The sequence below is a fragment of the Hordeum vulgare genome, chromosome 2H (assembly GCF_904849725.1).
Source record: "Hordeum vulgare subsp. vulgare chromosome 2H, MorexV3_pseudomolecules_assembly, whole genome shotgun sequence".
In the NCBI taxonomy this organism is placed as follows: domain Eukaryota; kingdom Viridiplantae; phylum Streptophyta; class Magnoliopsida; order Poales; family Poaceae; genus Hordeum; species Hordeum vulgare.
Window position 1 is genome coordinate 421,851,763 of NC_058519.1, and position 23,949 is coordinate 421,875,711.

The 23,949-nt window shown below is 52.5% G+C and overlaps 2 protein-coding genes across 2 annotated transcripts; one reads left to right on the plus strand and one right to left on the minus strand.

Annotated features, from left to right (window-relative positions):
- The first annotated feature begins 2,233 nt into the window (after positions 1-2,233).
- On the plus strand, positions 2,234-5,802 carry LOC123426490 (protein LURP-one-related 7). The gene is made up of 3 exons (XM_045110330.1): positions 2,234-2,620; positions 5,125-5,337; positions 5,475-5,802. Exons 1-3 carry the CDS (start codon positions 2,378-2,380, stop codon positions 5,598-5,600), a joined length of 582 nt encoding a protein of 193 aa, XP_044966265.1. The 5' UTR covers positions 2,234-2,377; the 3' UTR covers positions 5,601-5,802.
- Positions 5,803-8,661: 2,859 nt separating this feature from the next.
- LOC123426491 lies at positions 8,662-23,145 on the minus strand. Its single transcript, XM_045110332.1, has 5 exons — positions 22,956-23,145; positions 22,705-22,818; positions 21,445-21,549; positions 21,132-21,363; positions 8,662-8,748 (listed from the first exon to the last, which is right to left on the minus strand). Exons 1-4 carry the CDS (start codon positions 23,065-23,067, stop codon positions 21,305-21,307), a joined length of 390 nt encoding a protein of 129 aa, XP_044966267.1. The 5' UTR covers positions 23,068-23,145; the 3' UTR covers positions 8,662-8,748; positions 21,132-21,304.
- Positions 23,146-23,949: the final 804 nt, after the last annotated feature.

Below are 23,949 nucleotides of genomic sequence, written 5' to 3' on the forward strand. Positions count from 1 at the left end.
TTCCCCATTTGTGCGATTTCTCGAATTTTCACAAGTCGGGAATCAACTTATCATATGCAAAAGTGAATGTCCTTGCGATATCAGGTCATTATATTCACACCATGTTTTTATCTTCAAAATCTTCTGAGAATGCATATGACCTCTCATATTCCCCTAGCATCTCTAATGCTTTCACATGTACATGTCCGCGGCAGAATCACTTGGATCTCATAGTTTGGATTCGTTTGCAGACTACTTGCAGATACATCTGGACTCACCTGAAGCTAGCCCACGTTTGCACACTTCTGTGAAGCACACCTTGACCGTGACCCCTATCTAATCCTGGTTCGCTTTCGCTCATTTCGAAGACATTTACTATTTAAAAGTTTTTCATACCTATTCACCCCCTCTAGTCTATAACTAGCATTTTCACTTGTGTTGTGGCTATGGCGAGCGGGAGGAGGACGAAAAGGTGGATGTCGGCCTCCTGTAGCCAGACTCTATTAGTTGCGTCCCGTAAATCTAGATGGGCGTACATGAGCGGGTGTAAGAGGGTGGCTGGGTGAGAAATGATCCAAAGAGAGGGGGGTTTGGTTGGATGGCTTGGCTGGTCTCCCCCTTTCTCTCAATCTCTCCCCCTCTCTCTCTGTCCTCTCTCTCCCTCCCTCCCTCTCCCCCTTTCTCTCTATCTCTCTATCTCTCTATCTCCTCTCTCTCTCTCTCTCAACAGACTTGGAGGAAAAGAAAGAGGAGGGTAGAGTGGGAGTTTCCATAGGAGAGATAGTTTTCCGTGACCATGAAAATATGGGGGGTTTGATAAAATTAGTTGGAGCAGTATTTGAAGATAAAAATGTAAATGATTTTGAATTAAAACCAATCTTTTCTCAGATTGAATTCCATCTAGATGATTGCAACATGGATGAAACTCTCGGGAGCATGTTCTACACTTATGTAGTGATTTATGAACATTTTTGTAGCATTTTTTTTATGAAAGTAAAAAATGACACGTAAAACATGAATAAACGAAGAAGAAATCGGAAGATGGCTTTGGGCAAAATTTAAGTTTTGCAAGATCTTGATGGTAGTTGGAATAAGAGTTTTGCAGGATCAAAAGGAGAAGTAGATGGAGTTGCAAACACATGATCAAATAAAAAAACAACCATCACAAGATATGAAGATGATGACATGATGCAGAAATAAATTAAAGACAAGCATCACACACAACATGCAAGATAAATAATAGTATAACAAAATAATGGGGGTCTTAGTTTTGTGTCATTATAGTTCTACCTTGCCTTCCCTGACAAGGTGGGCGACGTGGGCCGGAGTGTGCGTCTAACCGTCATCAAAAGCCAGACATGCCAATCGTGTGCGCGAGGAGGAGCGGCTTCACCGTGTACGCACGGTGACGAACGCTGAGGGCTACCACGATCCCTGGGTAGTCGTGAGCTCGAAGAACAACGACCGCGGCATCGGGGATGACGCCGGAGGTGTTGGTGGCCTCAAAGGCCGTGCCTATGAGGTCACCGTCCGGTACCTCGTGTAATTTAATTTAACTTCTAAAAAAAGTTAGGCCATGTTTGAAACCACAATAGATTATGATAATCTGGATTATGAAGGTAGATTATATAATCTGGTTTATAAAAATAATCCAGGTGGACATGTTTGGAGGCCAGATTATATAAAATGTAATCCGGGTTTTACATTGCATAATGACCTGTCTGCCCCCTGTTTTTTTTTTAAAAGAGGAGGGTGGCGGTGGTAGGATTGTAATTATCTTCAACTTTACAAGGGTAATAGGTCATTAGCAATCCATAATCTGATTTTAGCTGGTGTAGAGTAGATTATGAGTTTTTAATAATCTGTCTATTTAGTTTTTATAATCTACACCATAATCTGTCATGTGTGGAGACATAATAGATTATAAAAACTGTATTATATAATCTGGGTGGTTCCAAACAGGGCCTTAGTTGACTCTGTTAAATAGCGGCTGTTTTGCAGGTAATATATGAAACTTGCTTAAATTTCATCCGTTTTTATGATTTCGTCTAGTTGTTTAAATATTCGCTTGAAATGTGGACAAATATTTGGTGCATAGGGTCCACTGTCCCCGGAATCCGACGGACGTTTTGCGTACCCGATTTGACGGACGGCGTCCAAGATGCCCTAATCACGCACATCTGATTCCGCTCAAGGAAGAATAATCAGATGCCAATGACCACGTCAGCTGGTTCTGGTCGGCCTCGCCAAATGACAAGGGAGAAGCCAAACGCTAACTTGCAAGCACTCTCCAGCCAAAAACATTTCGCCTCCTCTTCGCTTCTTCCACCCACTCTTGAATCATCCGCCTTTCCTTCCTGCCCCCACCGACCACCTTTTCCTAAACCAACGCCTTGCGATGGACAGGTCAAACGCCGCGGCCGCTGCCCCACCGCCGGTACCCATGGCGGCGCCCGTCGTCCCGGTCGATCTGACGGTCGTCAAGAAGCGCCTCGGGGGCGGTGGCGACATGGCGGTGCACGACCCGTCCGGGGGCCTCGCCTTTCGCGTCACAGCGGCGGACGGCTGCGGCCGAAGGTGCGGAGGGAGGGCGCTCCTCGACGCCTCCGGGAGCACTCTGGTCACTGCCAGGTGTAGCGAGGTGATGATTCCAGCTTGGCTATCTGCTCTGGTTTAATTCTGAGTGAGAGATTGCATCATCATCAAGTCAACTTGGCCTCTTAATTCGGGTCTACTCCGGTGTTGCTTAGGAAAGTTTCAGCTTCAAGTATGCGATACGCAATACTGTACTGCTTCTGCTAATGAAATAGTAGTAGATTGCTCCAATTTGTTTATCCTCACTTCATTCGTATTAATTGGGTTACTGCAAAAATGCTACACTTCAGAAGAGTTCAGGACAGAAGAGCATCTCTAGCAGACCACGTCAACCCGCAAAACTTGTTTACAGTTTGCGGAAAAACGGTTTTAAGCGGGCTGCGGCCGTGCGGACCCTGTGTAGCTGACCCGTAAAACAGCATATTCACAATGTTTTACGAGTCGGCTACGCGGGGTCTGCTCGGCCGCAGCCCGCTTTGCCCGGCAAACGGAAAACCCCAAATTAGCCAATTTAGCAGCGATTCCGATGATTGAGTTCAGATTCAAAGAATAAAACATAGTTCGCGCGCAAACAAAAGCATAGTTTTCTACGACAAACGCAAAAGGACTTCATGCAAAAGCAACGGCCACATCCATCATCATCTTGGTCGCTTTTCACCCTCGTCATGATCTTCACTCCGCACCACCGCCATTGATGCCATCGCCGCCTCCGTGTTTATCACCGGCACTTGTTCCAACTCCTGATGGGAAAACATAGCCGGACGCACTGAAAGCATCAGCGGCACTGGTTCCAACTTGTCCCGCAAGCTCGATGCCTCGTGTTCCCTCTTGATCTTCTCCATTGACTTCTTGTCTCCATTGGGCTTGTTCAAGTTTCGTGGGCCATCATCATCTTCATCATCGTCCATGGTCGTAAGTGAAGCTCTCTTCGGTGGGGATTCTTTTCAATCAACTCCCACTTCTCACACTTTTTTAGCAATTCCCAACAATGCTCTAGTTTAAAAAATTGGCCTTCGAAAGCTTCCATGTCTGTGTATCTTTGTTGGGCAATTTTGTCCTACACAATGAAAACAATATCAAATGATGCAATCACTTCAAATGCTACAAATGATTTGCACAACTTGGAACGTGAAAACGAGCTCACATAGTCGGATTCCACGGTTCCACTTGGAGCATTGGAACTTGCTCCAAGCAAGCAACCCAACGGCTACAAATTGGCTTGATCACGTCCCAACGACCTTGGAGTGACTGAAAGGTGCGTGGAGTCCTATTGGGATACCTTGCCATCATGCGTAAGTATTGATCTTTGATCCTTGGACAGTACTTCTTGGCGGTTTGAGATGTGCCGGTGCACGCATCAAGAAACACCGCACTCCAAGCCTTGATCAAGATTTGGTTTTCGAACAGCGTATAGCTCTTCGATCTCGCGCTTTTTTCTGCTTGCGCTTGGTCATACACCCCCTCGTCTATCTCCTCCACCTCATCTTCACCACCATGACTATCCACGCCACCATCCATTTCACTTTAATTGAAATCACCGATCGGGGCTTGATCGATGTCGACGGTGTTGGTGTCCAACAAGTTGACGAACTCGGTTGTGGCATCGTTCGAACCGGCCATTTCGTCGAACACCTCGCTTGCGGTGGAAGCAGCGCCGTTGAAGGGCATCGTCGGGGTACCTCTTGCCGGGGCGGAGGGAGAGGATGAAGTCGACGGCCTTTTCGTAGGAACCTTCTTGGGCTTCACCCCCAAAACCTTACCCTTCTTCTCCGGCGGCGGCCGGGCAGATCGCGCAGCGGTCGCGGCACCGGCACCCGTGCCTTCCCGACGGGCCAGCCGGATTTCCGCCCTGCACGACGACGCTGCCCCGTCGCTTGCGGACAGGCGCGGTGGTGCCTTGAGCGACGGCGGGGGCGACATGGCCGGTGACGAGATCTGTCAGAGGGGATTGTGCGTGCGCGACAACCACGGTGACGGGGGACGGCTGGAAGGCTTCCATGGCGGCGAAGAATGGCCGGGGAAGATGGACCGGAGCGGGCGGAGGCGGGGCAATTGCGGCGAAGGGGGTGGGAAGCGGGAACGACCGCGCGGAAATTTCCCTCGCGCCAAATCTCGCTGCGGATAGGGGGCGAGCTCGGGTCGGCCTCCCACCCCGTGAATCTAAAGGTTGAGGGCGAACTTTTGCCGCGCCCCGCAAATTTTTTTAAAGGTCGCGGCCCGATACAGGGTCTGATCGGGCAACTTTTTTCGCGCGGACCCTTTTTTGACGGTTATTTTGCAGGTTGGGGCATTATACGGGGTCTGCTATTGATGCTCGAATAAAAGCACTTTGTCTAATATCATACGTACCTGATAAGCTTAATTAGGCTGATAAGAGAAAATAAACAATTAGTGATACTGTAAGTTTATTGTCTGGGCTTTTATTTTTTGGCCCTCGGAAGCCTGAAGATGATGCTACATTTGTAATACCCGCCTTAATAATTCGTGAATTATCCCTTGTTGTGCATGATACATATGTAAATTATATCACTGAGTTACTACTATTTCTAGGGTGTGTGGCAGGCATTCAGAGGAATTAGTTGGGAACAGAAAGACATAATTTTTTCAACAAAGATAATGTGTGCTTCTCCAGATCGAAAGGAGGTACAAGTCTTTGTCCCGCCGAGAAGCACATTTGAAGAGCAAAAACCAACCTACATACTCGTAGGAAATCCATCTCGAAGGGCATGCACAATCATAAAGGGTAACTCCATTGTTGCTCAGGTAACATGGAAATTTTGGATGGGCGTCATCCACTCATGATCACTATTTGTTGTCTACTGTACAAGGTTGGCCCTATGGTTAGAACTTTCAACACATTTTGGACTGACACCAGAATTATCAATCATTAATCTGTGCAGACAAATCTTCCGTACAAACTCAATAAGGCCATCTATTCAAGGCGGAAGTTTAGAGTGACCATTTACCCAGGAAGCGATAACATTCTGATCATGGCAATGGTTATGACCTTCCTTGTTCAAAAATAACAAATTTTTTATTTGAAAAAGGGCGCTTTATTACTGTCCAAAAATAACATAGGTGATGACTACGAACATTGCTTTCAGAGGATGATTTAGTTCACTGTCTCTCGCTGACTGATTGCGTTTACTGGACGAAAAAAGGAAATCTTGAACATGCACCCAAATGCGTGTGGCTTTTCTTACTGAACAGACTGATATGTTGTAAATATTTCATTCTTGTCCAGTTTTTTTTTAAAATTAACCTGGATAACTGCATGCATCCAAGTTTTACGTGTTTATGCCATAAATATTTTTTTCACATTCATCGGCATCAAGGAACGGATAGGACATGGTACTATGAAACCCAGCATTATCTTCTGATCAAGACAGGAGCATGTGTTGCATAAGTGTGGCTACAATCCTGATTATTGAACGGATGATTGTTCTAGTTGCTATGAGGGGCATGGTGAAATCAGACCAGAATCTCAACCCTCATACTAAGCTACTGAATTTTCCCATCAAAGGGAAGAGAAGAACTACTTCCTCCAATCCATATTAATTGTTAGTGAATTTTCCCCTCAAAAGGAAGAAAATAACTACAGTACTTCCTTCAATCCATATTAATTGTCACACATTTAGTACAACTTTAGTATTTCGTCCGTCACGGTTTAGAAGGCACAGTTAAACTTGCGTGCGTTTTCATAATAGACAAGGTTTAAGGCGCGAAAGCAATTACTCCTATTAATTAGTACTAGTACTACTCATGCATGCATCTTTTCAATTTGTTGATCACACATTAGTACTAGTATTTTCTCAGTTGATTAGGCGCATTAGCATTTACACCTGCTACATCACACAACCAATCGATGACTACCTTGATCCCAGAGATTTTTCAAGCGTGCTTTCCAAACCGTGACGGAGGGAGTACTCCCTCTGTCTAGGTGCATAAGTCACCTTACGAAATCTAGATATTCCCAAAAGTTCTACTTCCTCTATCCATATATATAGGGCCTAATGTGTTTTCGAGGCTAACTTTGACCATATGTTATAGCAACAATATATGACATGCAAGTTACACAAAACATATTTTTAAATTCATACGTCAAAGGACCTTTTAATGATACTCCCTTCGTTTGAAAATACTTGTCCTAGAAATAAATGTATCTAGACTTATTTTAGTTATAGATACATCTATTTTGTACATTTTTAGGACAAGTATTTTCGGACGGACGGAGTCTAATTTTTACATTATACATTTCATATACTATTAATCTTATTAATAGTCAAAGGCAATCTTAAAAAATACATTAGGCCTTTATATATGGATGGAGGGAGTAGGCGTATTACATTAAATCTTAAGCCCTTAAGCCCTTAAGCACCCACGTGAGAAACGGTGTTCCATATAAAATGATACATTCTCTCTGAAAACTTCGAAGAACTTGAGTAAGGTGTTCAACGAAATTCTGCAACAAGATGGCACAGACTTGTCGTGTCCATTTATCTCCGATGATGAATGTGTAAATTTGATAACAAATGCTATTTTAACTCAATAGATGGAATCAGTGAAGGTATGGGCGATCATTTTAATGCTTTAATTACCAGAACCTTTGAATGCTTAGGACGCTGTCACTTGGCGAGGACTTGGAGTTCCCGATACACGGACCTTGGCTGCCATGTGTCCAGGTGATTATGGATTGTATCATATGTCATGGACAATAATGAAAATGTTAAATTGCATTTGTTAAGTCTGGGCATTACCAAAACACGTCATCACTTGGCGACGAGTTCCTTGTACGCTGACCTTGTCTAGCATGTGTGGCTGCTTGATCCATCCGAGGGTGTCTGTATTAGTGGTTGTTTCATTGTTTCATTTATGAAGGGTGGAGTTCTCAAAGAAAAATCTCCAAAACATGTTGGAGGGCATTCTTGGAACGTAGTCTAAGAGTTCGGTAAAATGAAGATAAAAAGCAGCCATGGAAGAAAAAATGATTTCTAAAATCATGTCCATATGCATCCAGGAAAAAGATGCAAAAACTTTGTTACTTGATGATACTCCCTCCGTTCATAAATATAGGATGTTTTGGATATTTCTATATGGACTACTCCCTCCATCCATATATATAGGGCCTAATGCATTTTTCAAGATTGCGGTTGACTATTAATAAGATTAATAGTATATGAAATGTATAATATAAAAATTATATCATTGAGAGATTGAGAGCTCTTTTCAAGTAGGAATTTAGAAATATGATTTGTGTAACTTGCATGTCATATATTATTGCTTTAACATATGATTAAAGTTAGCCTCGAAAAACGCATTAGACCCTATATATATGAATAGAGGGAGTACATACAAAATGAAATGAGTGGGCACAGTATATATGATTCAGAAGAAAAAAACATATTATATTTGTGAACAGACAGTATGTTATTAGAGAGAGAAATTGCAGGGAATGGAAATTCATCGGAACTCTCACACACAAAAAACTCTCACACCAAGTTCCATTTTGGACTGAATTCTCCCATATTTAATTTTCCTAGGAGGCCAAAGAGCCATTTGCGTTGTGCAGACATATACTAATAAGTATAACAAAACAAGATTATAAAGATATATGTCAAAAGGTTAATATATAAAAAAATACGAGACAAATGTTTTGGTTCGAGTCCAAACATTTTTTCCCAGAAAGATGGTGCAAGCAACATTGCAAGCACCAATGCAGACATTTTATCATGTACCATTAACTGTTCCTCTCTCTTTTTATTGACAGTTCCTTTCCATGAACATTTTACAAAGCTCAGGCAGAAAGATAGGTGCAACTGGCAACCTTCCCGACGCTACGGTTTGGAAGACATACAACGCCTTGACAAAAACATCGAACCTATATATCAGTATGCACTTCTCTGAAGCACGGCAGCTAAGGCTCCTCCTTGCTAACTTTACCTAGTGCTCGCTGAGCAAACAGCAACTTTTCCCGCTCTCGTTTCTTCGCCAAGGCCTCCTCATCGAGCACTTGGATAGGTGACCATTCGGGTACAGTAAACCAGTCTTTCGTATCAACGGACAAATGCTCTTTCCAATCAAGCCATTGAGGTCTTAGCTTCATCGCGAAGTAGTCCAATGCAGTACCAGCAACCGCTAGGGTAACTGCATACTTCACCGCTCCAAAGTGGCCACCTGCAGTTACAGTCAGTTAAGAAAATTAGAAATGGTGAGGCATTGTGGTGTGTTTAGGCCTTTAGGATATAAATATAACTTCTTTTGTTTGAATATTCAAGAATCTTGATGCTCATAATGTGCACATGCCACTAAAATGAAATGATTAGTGCATATGCAGGCCTGCAGGCTTTTAACTGTCAAAGTTACTGGTAGGAACCGCTAGGGTTCTACCGGATCTAGGGCGGAGGTTGGCGAGGGCTGGAGCGCGGCTGCCAGCGGCGGGCGCCGTTGCACGTGAGAGGGAGGCGGCGCGGCTAGGGTTCCACAGAGGAGCCGGGCAATAGCGTTATGACTATATTGCTTAATTCCAAAAGAGTTGTTTACATCGGTTTATATAATCTCACGGATGATTAAGATAACTTGGAAACTAAGATAACTTGGGCTAAGCCCGTAACTAATCCTGCCCATTGGGCCTCCTCCTTTGGTACGCAGTACCGGTCACAACATCTCTCCCCGCCTGCGCAAATAGCTCGTCCTCGAGCTGGAAGTCTGGATAGTGCTGACTGAATTCGTCACGCTGCTCCCAAATCGCGTCCTCCTCTGGAAGGCCTTCCCACTGGATCAACAGGTACCACACCCCGCGACGTAGTTGGGCCCGCAACACCTTTGCTGCCCCGGGAAGGAGGCGCCCATCGGAGGTCGGGGGTAGCGCCGGCGTGGCCGCCGGTGGCTCCCCACGGAAAGGCTTCAGGAGCCCCACATGGAAGACGTCGTGGATGCGAGCACCGGCCAGAAGCTGAAGGCGGTAGGCCACCTTTCCGATGCGCTCCAGCACGGGAAATGGCCCGGCGTAGCGCGGGCCCAGCTTGCGCTTCGCGCGCGGGTCAAGGGACTGCGTAGAACGGTGAAGGAGACGCAGACACACCCAGTCGCCCACCGCGAACTCCGCCTCGCGGTGGTGGCCGTCATAGTAGTGCTTGGCCAACTGTTGGGCCTGAACGAGGCGTTGGCGCACCTCGGCAAGCATCTCGTCGCGGCGGCAAAGAAGATCACCCGCCGCCTCCGTCCTAGCCGTCTCCGGGTCAACCGGCAGGATGGGCGGGGGCGATCGGCCATAGACCACCTCGAACGGCGTGGTGCGCAAAGCGGAGTGATAAGAGGTGTTGTAGCAATACTCCGCCCACGCAAGCCAATCCACCCAAGCACGAGGACGATCACCTGTAACACAACACAAATACATGGCAATCACCTTGTTGACCACCTCGGATTGGTCGTCCGTCTGAGGATGGAACGCCGTGCTCAAGTGGAGCTTTGCCCCCGCCATCCTGAAGAGATCGCGCCAGACATGCCCCGTGAACACCGGGTCCCGGTCGCTGACGATCGAAAAGGGAAACCCGTGTAGGCGAACGATGCCGTCGAAGAAGGCCCGGGCCACGAAGGTGGCGGTGTAAGGATGGCCAAGCGCGATGAAGTGGGCATACTTGGAGAAGCAATCGACCACCGTGAGGATGACGGACTTGCCGCCCACCTTGGGAAGGCCCTCGATGAAGTCCATGGAGATATCGGCCCAGACCTGAGAGGGCACCTCCAAGGGCTGTAGCAGCCCTGCCGGCCGCAGTGTCTCCGTCTTGTTACGCTGGCACGTCACACAAGACCGCACCCAGTCCCGAACCAGGGCCCGATCGCCGGGGATGTAGAAGTCGGCGCGGAGACGGTGGAGGGTCTTGTGCACACCCTCGTGGCCCGCCAAGTGGGCCAACAGCAGCACCTGATGACGGAGGTCGCCGTGAACCGGCACGAAGAGGCGCCGCCCATGCAGGAGCAGGCCCTCCGCCAAACGCCACGGCTCCTCCAGGTCGCCGGCATCAAGGCGCTGCTGAAGGAACTGTGCATCAGGCGCGTCCGTGGTGGCCCGACGGATGTCATCGAAGAGGGTAAACGAGGGCCCTGAGCGGATGCAGAGGGCCGCCCCGTCGGAGTCACCCGCATCAGCGTCGTGGTCATCGCGGCGGGACAGGGCGTCGGCCACGATGTTAAGGCGGCCCGGACGATACTCGACGGTGAAATCGAAGCCAAAGAGCTTGCTGATCCACTGGTGCTGCGGCACGATAGACAACCGTTGGTCCAATAAGAACTTCAGGCTGTAGTGATCCGTGCAAATCCGGAACGACCGTCCCCAAAGATATGGCCGCCAGTGGCGCACGGCCTGCACCAAACCAATGAGCTCCCTCTCATAGGCCGCGAGCTTGTGATGGCGCGCAGCGAAAGGCCTGCTGAAGAACGTGAGGGGCCCGTCGCCCTGATGAAGGACGGAGCCGAACCCCACGCCGGAGGCGTCGCAGTCGACCATGAACGGCCGGTCGAAGTCGGGCATCTGAAGGATGGGACTCGTCCTGAGGGCCCGTTTGAGGGCCTCGAACGCCTCCGCATCCCAGGCGAAGGCGTCGCGTCGGAGCAGGCGCGTGAGCGGGGACACAATGAGGCCGAATTTCTAGATAAATTTCCGGTAGTAGCCTGCGAGGCCCAGCAAGCCGCGGAGAGCCCGCGGGGAGTGCGGCGTCGGCCAGGCCGCAACGGCCGCCACCTTGTCGACGTCCATAGCAACACCCTCGGCCGAGATGACGTGGCCGAGGTAGGCGACTGAAGGCGTTCCGAACGAGCACTTCAAGCGCTTTAAGATGAAGATGGTGCGCTCGAAGCTCGTTGAAGACGATGGAGACGTGTTGAAGATGTTCCGCCCATGTCGTGTTGTAGATAAGAATGTCATCAAAGAAAACGAGCACAAACCGACGCAAGTAGGGCCGGAGGACGTCGTTCATCAAGGCCTGAAAAGTCGCCGAGGCGTTGGAGAGGCCAAAAGGCATCACGAAGAACTCGAAGTGGTCGTGATGAGTCCGAAACACCGTCTTCGCGACATCGTCCGGGTGCATCCGCACCTGGTGGTAGCCCGAACGGAGGTCGAGCTTGGTGAAGAAGCACGCCCCATGTAGTTCGTCCAGGAGCTCGTCGACGGCCAGAATGGGAAATTTGTCTTTGAGCGTCTGGGCGTTAAGGGCGCGGTAGTCGATGCAGAAGCGCCACGAGCCGTCCGACTTGCGGACGAGGAGGACCAGCGCCGAAAACGGTGAAGTGAAGATCCGGATGATGCACAGGGCTAGCATGAGCGCGCACTGCCGCTCCAGCTCGTCCTTCTGCAGCTGGGGTAGCGGTAGGTACGCACCGCCACCGGCGCGGTGCCTGGAAAGAGATGGATGCGGTGGTCATACACCCGGGCTGGCGGCAGACCCTGAGGCTCGTCGAAGAGGTCGTTGTGCTGCTACAGGAGATGATCCAACAGAGGGTGAGCAGACTCGGCAGCAGTCGCGGCCAACTGAGGCTATGGTGTCGCTGGTGGGGCGCCACCCACGCCCTCCCACCGGACGCGGCGACCCAGGCGCCAGAAGGTCATCGTCATGGCGTCGAAGTCCCAGAGAATGGGACCCAGGGTCCGCAAGAAGTCGACGCCAAGGATGAAGTCGAAGCAGCCCAAGTCGATGCCATCGCATGTGATGGTGAAGTGTTCGTCGCCGATGGTGATGGGAACGTCCCGTGCAAGCCCATGACATCAAAGGCGGTCGCCGTTAGCCACGGTGACCCGCAGCTGCTCCCCGCCCGTCGGCTGAAGTGCCAAGCGGCGCATGGTCGACTCGGGCAGGAAGTTATGTGTGGAGCCCGTATCCAGAAGGGCCAGGAGGCGCTCGCCGTGGATCATCACCGGCAGGAGCATAGTCTTCTCCGCTCGTATACCCGCGAGGGCATGGAGGGAGACCACGAGAGTTGTCGCCGGTGCCGGTGCGACCTCCACAGCAGCTGGTGCGGGCAAGTCGCCGAGCTCGTCGGCTGGCGTGTCCTCCTCGACGTAGTCCGCAGCCTCCAAGTAGAAGAGGCGCGGGCAGACGTGGCCCGGCACGTAGGGCTCGTCGCAGTTAAAGCACAACCCCTGGCGACGACGCTCGAGCTGCTCGATCGGGGAGAGCCGGCGGAAGGGCCGCGTCGAGGCCGAAGTGGTAGTCGCAGGAGGGACCGGGGGCGGACGGCCCGGCACAGCCATGTCTGGGGAACCCTGGTCAGCTATCGGCCACTCCGAGCCGGCGCCGCCTGCTGCAAGGCCTGCGCGCGACGTTCGAAGGAGCGGGCGTAGTACATGGCCGTCTAGAGGTCCTGGGGGCCCCGAAGCTCCACATCCACGCGGATGTGATCCGGCAGACCACCGATGAAGAGCTCGACCCGCTGCTGAGCCGTCACGCCGGGTGCGTGGCACGCCAGGGCCTGGAACCGGTCGGCGAAGTCCAGTACCTTGGAGGTGAAGGGCAGTCGGCCGAGCTCCGCCAGCCCGCTCCCTTGTATCGGAGGTCCGAAGCGAAGGAGGCAGAGCTCGCGGAGGCTTTCCCATGAGGGCATGCCACCCTCGTCCTGCTCGAGGGCTAATACCACGTCTGTGCGGCGCCTCGGAGGTGATATGAGGCGAGCCAAGTGCGGTCCGAGGCGAGCTTGCGTTGCCCCCGGAAGAACTGCTCACACTGATTGAGCGAGTTGAGGGGGTCCTCTGTACCGTCGTAGGTGGCAAAGTCAATCTTGGCGAAGCACGGCGGTGTCTGAGTAGTAAGACTGTCGTGTCCGTACGGCTCAGCGGTGCGGAGCAGCAAGGGTGACGGCGCCGGGTCGGTGGCCACCGGGGGTCCCCCGTGGAAAGGCGGCCCGTCGCGGCTGGCGTAGGGGCCCGCGGAGCTTGAGGGCCCCCCGTACCGCACAACGACCGCCGGCTGCTCCGACGCCATCGTGTAGACCGGCGGCGAAACTGACCCGGCCAAACAGGCCGGAAGTGGGGACGGTGAGGACGGGAACCGGACCTGCTGGATCGGGACGCCTGCTGGTGTTGTGGATGGCGACCCGGAGCTGAACTGCGGCGGCCCCGGCAGCTACAGCGGTTGCTGGAAGGGGGCGGCCGACGCGGCCGACGCCGCAAGCGCCTGGGTCGGCCAGGGCGACCAAGGGGAGTGGTGGCGGATGGGGGCGGCAGCTGAAGTGGCCCGGCGATCGCGGGGCCCGGGAGTGGTGGTTGCTGCCATGAAAGCAGCTGCAGCCCGGTGGCGGGGGCCGACAGCGCCGCCGGTGGCGGACCGTAGGGACCGGCCAAATACTGGCGGATCCCCTGGACCGCGGTGGCGAGGTCGCGCAAGGCCCCCGTGACCTCCTCCGGGGTGTAGACGACAGGGGCCGGGGCGGCAGTGGTAGCCGGCGCAGCGGTGGCCGCCGCCGTACCCAGCAGCGCGGTGGAGATGGCCTGCAGCAGGGCGGTGGTGACGATCGGGAAGGTGGTGGCGGGCGGGAGGGTGGTGGTGGCCGGCGAGGACGACATTATCGGCCTGGAGTCTCTAGATACCAAATTGGTAGGAACCGCTAGGGTTCTACCGGGTCTAGGGCGGAGGTTGTAGGGGATGAAGCGGGGTTGGCGAGGGCTGGAGCGCGGCTGCCAGTGGCGGGGCGCCGTTGCGCGCGAGAGGGAGGCGGCAGCGCGGCTAAGGTTCCGACTCCTCTGGGAGCCGGGCAATAGAGTTATGACTATATTATTTAATTCCGAAAGAGTTGTTTACATCGGTTTATATAATCTCACGGCTGACTAAGATAACTTGGAAACTAAGATAACTAAGATAACTTGGGCTAAACCCGTAACTAATCCTGCCCACTGGGCCTCCTCCTTTGGTACGTAGTACCGGTCATAACAGTTACATTGCAGTATCAATGGACAATTAAAGGTGCGCAGAAGCAATTATGGAGGGCCAACTTGACCTGGCAGAAATATGCACATTAGCATGCATGAAACTTACATCCCATAAAAGAATTACCTGGTTTCACTTTGAGGTTGAAATTTTGTTTGAACTAACCCAATATTCTTGACAAATTTAGGGCAATGATGGTAAGTTGGTAAGACCTAATTAATCCAAAGTGAGCAGAGTACTTTTGAGCTATAAAGTCAAATACAACGGTGTGTCTCTGCACTCATATCAAACTGAATATATTGAAATTAAGATTTTAGTCACAAGTTGCTTGACTTTTTCTTAAATCCCAGTCACATTTCTTATCCATTGGATCAACATCCAATCTTCCTCGTCCCCCTACCACTGTATGTAGAGAATTGATTTAAATTTAAATTGGTTAAGCCTGTTTGAAACTGAATAGACAAACGGAAATCTAAGTTAGCAAGAAGTATCCTATGGAGGATTAACCTCACTAGAACTGAGAACTGCGGTAACTTCTAACTAAATACTGCACATACTGAACTACAATTCCAGATTTAGTATTGTTTAATTTGAGATGACCAGGATTAACAAACATTCGAGGCACATCTGAGAATTACCCAAACCGATTGGAATTTGCAGTAGATGCTAACTGATCGCAAATAACCATGGGAAGCCAAGGTCAAATATCTTTAGGTTCCTGAACCACAATAGAGTTAGAAACAGATCAACCAAAAAAGATACTTAAGACAGGAACAGGCCTAAAATTATCTATGATGTTCAGCCTTCTTTTGGCCCCGGGGGGGGGGGGGGTACTTTGAACAGAAGATCCCATGGAGACCCCGGATGTGCAAAGTAATACAAGTAACCTGCCATCTCACAAGATACAGAAAACACACTTTCTCGATAGTTGCCTTGCTACTACACCCCTGGCCACACACAGCATGTTATGACCGGTACAACGTACCAACGGAGGAGGCCCAATGGGCAGGGTTAATTACGGGCTTAGCCCAAGTTATCTTACCTATCTTAGAGTCCAAGTTATCTAGGGCTTAGTGGAGGCTGTCCTCCTATATAAACACATGTACCCCTTCGATATTAAGCAGACAATAAACAGTATATTCTGTTGTCGTCTCCCTCAGGAGACGAGAGCCCCAAACCCTAGCCGCCTCTCTCTCTCACGCCGCGCCGGCGCCCAATCGCCGGCGTCCCAACCTCGCAGCCCGCACTTCCACCCCTACAACCTACGTCCGAGACCTGGTAGAACCCTAGCCTCTACCAATTTGGTATCAGGTAGCTTGGGTTCGATGAGTTTGTCGGAACTTCCCACCACCACCGCCGCCGCCACCACCGCCTTCCCCGCCACCTTGCAGCAGCCGCCGCCGCCGCACCACTCGCCGCCGCCGGCCACCTCAGGTCCGGCCGCCTCCGGTCCCGCGGCCCTGGCGGCCGAACCCGCCCCCGTCCTCTCCCCGGCGGAGATGTCCTCGGCGATCCGCGACCTCAACCTTGTCCCCGAACCTCCGGACTTTCCTCCAGGCTCCGTACGCAACCCCGCCACCACCGCCTCCGCCGGCGGCGCCCTTCGCGCCACCGCCCCCGGCCACTGTCGCGCCCCAGGGCCTGCCGATCACCCAGGTCCGGTGGCCGCCGTCGCCGTCCCCGCTACCGACGTGGATTGACACGCCAACCTACACGACGGCGCCACTACAGCCGACGGTGTTGCAGCCACCCGCCCCCACCTTCGGGGGGTTCGGCGGGTACACTGATCCGTACGCCGGGAGCTCCGTGGTGCCGCAGCACTCTCCTTCCGCCGCGCTGGGTCGTCACGAGGGCACCTACGCGGCCTCGCCACACGTGCAGCAGCCACCCCGCTTCACCAAGCTGGAGTTCGCCACCTACGACGGCACAGTCGACCCCCTGAACTGGCTCAATCAGTGCGACCAGTTTTTCAGGGGGCAGCGGACCATGGCGTCCGACCGCACGTGGATCGCCTCCTACCACTTCCGTGGCGCCGCCCAGACTTGGTACTACGCCCTCGAGCAGGACGAGGGCGGGATGCCTCCGTGGGAGCGCTTTCGCGACCTGTGTCTCCTCCGGTTCGGGCCCCCCCATACGTAGGAGCTGCTTGGCCGAGCTCGGTCGCCTTCCCTTCACCACCTCGGTGCAGGACTTCGCCGACCGCTTCCAGACGTTGGCCTGCCATGCGCCTGACGTCACGGCTCGCCAACGCGCTGAGCTCTTCGTCGGCGGCCTTCCCGACCACATCCGCATCGACGTCGAGATGCGCGACCCCCAGGACCTGCAGACGGCCATGTATTACGCACGCGCGTACGAGCAGCGCGCCAACGCCCTGCAGCAGGCGTTCCCGAGCCATGGCACGCGTCCCCCGACCCGCCCCGCCCCGGCGGCCGCCACCCCGACACGCCCCGCCCTGTCGGCCGCTACTGCGGCTGCCCCCGCGCCGACACGCACCTTCCGGCGCTTGACGTCGGCCGAGCAGCTTGAGCGGCGCCGCAAGGGCCTGTGCTTCAACTGCGACGAGCCGTATGCGTCGGGTCATACGTGCGCCCGCCTGTTCTACTTGGAGACCGTCGACGACGCGGAGGTGGAGGCCCTCACCGCGGAGCTCGACGCCACCACACTCTCCGAGGCCGGCGTCACGACCTACGGGCCGGTCGACGCGACCGCATTCGTCGTCTCCCTTCATGCCATGGCTGGCATCAAGACGGCAAAGACGATGCTGCTTCCGGTGACGATCAACGGGGAGCGTCTCACCGCGCTCGTGGACACGGGTTCGACGCACAACTTCCTGTCCGGGGACGCCATGCGCCGCCTCACACTCCAACCGGCGGGCTCGGAGAAGTTCAGCGTCACCGTCGCCAACGGGGACCGCCTTGCTTGCCAGGGGGTGGCGCGGCAGGTTCCCGTCCTCATCGGAGATGAGCCGTTCTCCATCGACTGCGTCGGCATCGACCTGGGCTGCTACGACTTCATCCTCGGCATCGACTTCCTGTCCACTCTCGGCCCCATCCTTTGGGACCTCGATGTGCTGTCCCTCATCTTCTGGCGCGAGGGCGGCTGCCGCGTTTAGTGGACAGGCATCGGCGACTCCGGCGCCGTGACTCCACAGCTCCAGTTGATGGCGGCCGCACTGGACAAGGCGCATCCCCTCCTGGCCGACCTCCTGCAGCAGCACAGCGACATCTTCGACGAGCCACAGGGCCTCCCTCCCGCGCGGCCCTGTGACCACCGCATCCACCTGCTACCGGACACGGCACCTGTAGCCGTGCGTCCGTACCGGTACCCTCAGCTGCAGAAAGACGAGCTCGAGCGTCAGGTGGCGGTCATGCTCGCGCAGGGCATCATCCGGATTTCAACATCACCGTTCTCCGCCCCGGTGCTCCTTGTGCGCAAGCCCGACGGCACCTGGCGCTTCTGCATCGACTACCGCGCCCTCAACGCCCTGACGTCCAAGGACAAGTTCCCCATCCCCGTCGTGGATGAGCTCTTGGACGAGCTACACGGAGCGCGCTTCTTCACCAAGCTTGACCTTCGCTCGGGCTACCATCAGGTGCGCATGCACCCTGACGACATCGAGAAGACGGCGTTCCGCACTCACCATGGCCACTTCGAGTTCCTGGTGATGCCGTTCGGCCTCTCCAATGCGCCAGCGACCTTCCAGGCCCTGATGAACGACGTGCTCAGCCCATACTTGCGCCGCTTTGTGCTTGTTTTCTTTGATGACATTCTCATCTACAGTGCATCTTGGGCGGAGCACCTACAACACGTGGCCATCATCTTCAACGAGCTTCGAGCGCATCGTCTTCACCTCAAGCGCTCGAAGTGCTCGTTCGGCACGACCTCCGTCGCGTACCTGGAGCACGTCATCTCGGCGGACGGGGTAGCGATGGACGCGGACAAGGTCGCCGCCGTCGCAGCGTGGCCGATCCCGCGGTCACCGCGGGCGCTCCGCGGCTTCTTGGGCCTCGCCGGCTACTACCGGAAGTACATCTGGGACTTCGGCCTCATCGCCGCGCCACTGACGCGTCTCCTTCGACGCGACGCCTTCTTTTGGGACGAGGAGGCGACTACGGCATTCGAGGCTCTCCAGCGGGCGCTCACGACGGGACCCGTCCTCCAGATGCCGGACTTTGATATGCCGTTCATGGTGGACTGCGACGCCTCTGGCATCGGCTTCGACGCCGTCCTCCACCAGGGCGAGGGACCGCTCGCCTTCTTCAGCCGCCCCTTCGCCGCTCGTCATCACAAGCTCGCGGCCTACGAGCTCGAGCTTACTGGGCTGGTTCAGGCGGTGCGCCACTGGCGGCCTTATATTTGGGGCCGGTCATTCCGTGTGCGCACGGACCACTACAGCCTCAAGTTCTTGCTGGACCAGCGCCTCTCCACAGTTCCACAACACCAGTGGATCAGCAAGCTCTTTGGCTTCGACTTCACCGTTGAGTACCGCCCCGGCCGTCTCAACACGGTCGCCGACGCCTTGTCCCGCCGCGACACTGAGGATGTCGCGGACGACGTCGCCATGGCTGGCACTATCATGTGCATTCGCTCCGGGCCATCTTTCGCCTTCATCGACGACATTCGCCGGGCAACTTCGACGGCCGTGGACGCCCAGGGCCTGCGCCAGCGCCTTGACGCCAGCGAGCTGGACGCGCCCTGGCGCTTGGACGAGGGGCTGCTCCTACATGGCCGCCGCATCTTCGTGCTCGACCATGGCGACCTGCGCCACCAGGTCCTGACCTTGGCGCACTCTGCAGGGCACGAGGGCGTGCAGAAGACTCTCCATCGTCTCCGTGCTGATTTTTACATCCCCGGTGATGGTGCGATGGTCCGCGACTGGGTGCGGTCGTGCGTGACGTGCCAGCGGAACAAGACGGAGACACTACAACCCGCGGGTCTACTGCAGCCGCTGGACGTACCCTCCCAGGTGTGGGCGGATATTTCCATGGACTTCATCGAGGGCCTTCCCAAGGTGGGCGGCAAGTCCGTCATCCTCACGGTGGTTGACCGCTTCTCCAAGTACGCGCACTTCATCGCCCTGGGTCATCCATATACAGCCGCCTCCGTGGCGCGGGCCTTCTTCGACGGCATCGTCCGCCTCCACGGTTTTCCGTCGTCCATCGTCAGCGATCGTGATCCTGTGTTCACGGGACATGTCCGGCGGGATCTCTTTCGACTGGCGGGCGTGAAGCTCCGCATGAGCACGACGTTCCACCCTCAGACAGACGGCCAATCCGAGGTGGTCAACAAGGTAATCGCCATGTACCTGCGTTGTGTTACTGGTGATCGTCCACGAGCTTCGGTGGACTGGTTGGCGTGGGCGGAGTATTGCTACAACACCTCCTATCACTCCACCCTGCGCACCACGCCTTTCGAGGTGGTCTACGGGCGCCCACCTCCGGCGATGCTCCCTTACGAGCCTGGGACGGCTCAGTCCGAGACGGCGGGCGACTTACTCCGCAACCGCGACGACATTTTGGCTGAGGCACGCCAGCGTCTTCTCCAAGCACAGCAGCTGGCTCGGAAGTACTACGATGCTCATCATCGCGAGGCGGAGTTCGCGGTGGGCGATTGGGTGTGGCTGCGCCTCCTCCATAGGACCACACAGTCTCTGGACCCGCGCTCCAAGCGCAAATTGGGACCTCGCTACGCCGGTCCCTTTCGTGTGCTGGAGCGTGTCGGAACACTCGCATACCGCTTGGAGCTGCCAGCTGGTTCTCGCCTCCACGACGTCTTCCATGTCGGCTTACTGAAGGCCTACCGCGGGGACCCTCCTGCAGCGACGCCGGCCCTTCCTCCTACTTCGGATGGCCGCCTCCTTCCAGCTTCCGCACAGGTGGTGAAGATGATGCAGGCGCAGCAGCGTCGCGGCGTCTGGCATGTCTTGGTACAGTGGACCGGCCTGCCAGAGGAGGAAGCGACTTGGGAGAAGCTCGACGATTTCCGCCAGCAGTTTCCAGATGTTCAGCTCGAGGACGAGCTGTTTGAGAAGGCGGGGAGAGATGTTATGACCGGTACAACGTACAAACGGAGGAGGCCCAATGGGCAGGGTTAATTACGGGCTTAGCCCAAGTTATCTTACCTATCTTAGAGTCCAAGTTATATTAGAGTCCAAGTTATATTAGAGTCCAAGTTAGAGTCCAAGTTATCTAGGGTTTAGTGGAGGTTGTCCTCCTATATAAACACATGTACCCCTTCGATATTAAGCAGACAATAAACAGTATATTCTGTTGTCGTCTCCCTCAGGAGACGAGAGCCCCAAACCCTAGCCGCCTCTCTCTCTCTCTCACGCCGCGACGGCGCCCAATCGCCGGCGCCGGCGTCCCCAACCTCGCAGCCCGCACTTCCACCCCTACAACCTACGCCCGAGACCTGGTAGAACCCTAGCCTCTACCACAGCATGTGATTATAGAGAACAAGATAACCCTAAGGTGTCGTCTAAATTCACCCTGTGATGTTTGGTACATGGATGCATTTATGTAGTTAAAAAAAACATGTGCTTGTGTGAAAATAAGAGAGCCCCGTTATACGAGGAGGTCATGTGGTAAAAAATTATTTTGGTCGTGTCTGATCTCTGATGCAGCCAGTTGGCACAGCACCTACCTTCTAAGCATTTGCACAAGCTCCACCAGAACGCACATGACTGACCACAATCGCACATTTCCCTAAGCTTCAGTGCGTAATGTAATATAATATGCATCTTGATCTGCTAGTATGTGTGATATCATAAACTTAATTCTTTCAGATATATAAGCTTGCTTGGTGCACTGTGAAGATCAAATCCATAAGGACAATGAGGAATTGAGCACTATAGTCAAATTTGACTTGAGGAAAACTGCAGATGCGAGTCACTGAAAGATGTTAAGTATGAAAAGAAACATAAGTCAACATATGATTGTGGAGTATAATGACCAACCTTGTATTCGGCCAAGAACAGCTCCACTTGCTAGCCCTCCAACAACAGAATTCATGAGGTCATCAGGTGTTGTAGCTCGAGCATCTCTTGCAAGTTCACGCGCACCTAAGTATCAAAAGAGTATGTGCCTTACAAGTTTACTCCAACACGCTGTTTGTCACCTTGATTAATACACATGAGCAAACTAACATTTCAAAAGTAGAGAAAAAGAGGCCACGAAACTGTGCAAGCATGCAATACCACAGGAGCTGACACTAGTATGGGCCACTGTTTGCTGTTTAAATTAGCTTGTAGCTATATACTCCCTCTGTCCGAAAATACTTGTTGGAGAAATGATAAAAATAGATGTATCTAGAACTAAAATACGTCTAGATACACCCAATTCTCCGACAAGTATTTCCGCACGGAGGGAGTATTTAACTTGCATCATTAAAGTAAACTTGAGCCAGCAGGTGAAACTTATATATAGCCAACTAAAGATCAAGACATAAACAATATTGAGTGACTTAAAAGCAAGCACACTCATCCATGCCAACCAATATAAGCTAAACCAGCAAAAATTACACTATTCCAAGAACAAATAGAGAGCCACAGCTGCATCCTAATTCAACATGTCACTTACACAATTCCCAGCGAATTGAGCGGTAAATCCTGGGGCACATCCTTTCACTAGTCAAGTGCTGGCAGTAATAAACATATCCTGCTATGAGCAATCTGTTGCAAGACTATATCTGCCAGCCTGCCACACTGTGATTAATGACGAGCAAAGACCTTAAATCTTGTGACCAAAATATCGAATAACAAAAAAATGTTGCTTCAACACAGCGATTTACTTTACAAGCAATTTTATCGGATAACAATGAAATGAACAACAAACTAGGATAATCAAATACTACTTGGCACTCCTAATACAAGAAGGCCTTGGGTGGATTTGAGCTTTTACTATGGTTAGGGCACAACATTTTGCAAACCGTTCATAGCACGGGCAGGGGCATGGCAGGCACCATATTCAAATTTCCCACCATAAATGACTGGAAAATTAATCAAACCCGAAACCCTTTAATTCAATGGTAAAAGGATGCATATCCAGTACCTCAGAGGGTACATTAGAAACAGGAAATGCATCCCACCGCCACAGCATGATTCATGATACCATCTACACTGAATGTTCCACGCACCAACACCAAACAGGTTGATTCAGTTCATCTCGAGGTTGTAATCGAGGCAACAAATCTGATGCCTCTGTGTTAGGGACCTCACCTCCGTAGCATCCGGCCACGATGGAGAGGTTGGCCGCATAGGTAGCGGCAGCGCGGATCGGGCCAAGGCGCGCCCTGTGCCGCGACAGCAGCCCGAACCCAGCTCCGACAACACCTGCCAAGCAACCAGGTCAACGAACCCAACAGATCAGAGATATCTCCCGAAAGTGAATGAAAGCCACGACAAGTTCCTGACTCCAACGGAGGCGGAAGTGAAAACGAGGGACAGCCGGACAGATGAGGGCGGCTCACCGGCGGCCACGACGGGGACTAAGATCCGCTCTTTCCAGTCGGCGGAGAAGGGCGCTGCTGCTTCCGGCGTCCCTGCGCCGGTGGCCTCGCCGTCGCCAGCCGGAGTAGACATTCGTGGCGCTGTGGTCGGGCTTGGCGTCGAGGTGGCTGAACAGAGGTCCGACTGAGTAGCACGGAGGCCCAATATCCGTTGAGCCGAATATCCGGTTGATAGGCTCTCTGGCCTCTCCCATATCGCCGCTATTGGGCTTTTAGGGCTGTTGTTTTCTTTTTCTTTTACTAGCAAAAAGCCCGTGCGTTGCAACGGGAAACAAAATAACACACACTTTTAACCAAATAACCACGATTCAAGACTTTAATAGACCCATGTCTTTTAGTTTCACATGGAATCATATTTGTGTTGCCGACAGTGGCCTCATTACTCACACAACGATAATGTGTTTAGATGTGTTCAGTCCTGAGGTCTCTCTTTCTCTCTTTGAGCAAAACATTCAATATGTTCTGTATGCTTAGTTACAGAGGTAGTATACACTAACTCGGTGTATATTTCATGATCAAATCAAGAAATAAAAGCATGAAAGAATATTTAGTACATGTATTCCAAACAATTCAAATTTATGTCTTGTGAACTTATATTATTAATGAACTGAGAATCACAAATGAATGCAAACTCACTTAAGTAGCAAAGATGTTTATTTAGACTACACATCGAGATGCACACTATTGTACGTGAGTGGAAGAAATCAAGATGAACTAATCTAGAGGCCATTGGAGCAATCTTTTTTGTTCACAGTCTAGTTTACTCGTATACGATGCATCCCATCATAGATAATTGGCCTCTTCCACAAATAGTCAATTTCATCTTCTCCCGATTCCTACCTTTGTCTCTTGATTTGAATCAGTATGGAAGAGAAAAGGTAAACAAAAAAAGGAAAAAGTAAAAAAGAATTCCCGTCTCTTGATGTGAACCAGCCTAAAATAAGAACAAAAAAAT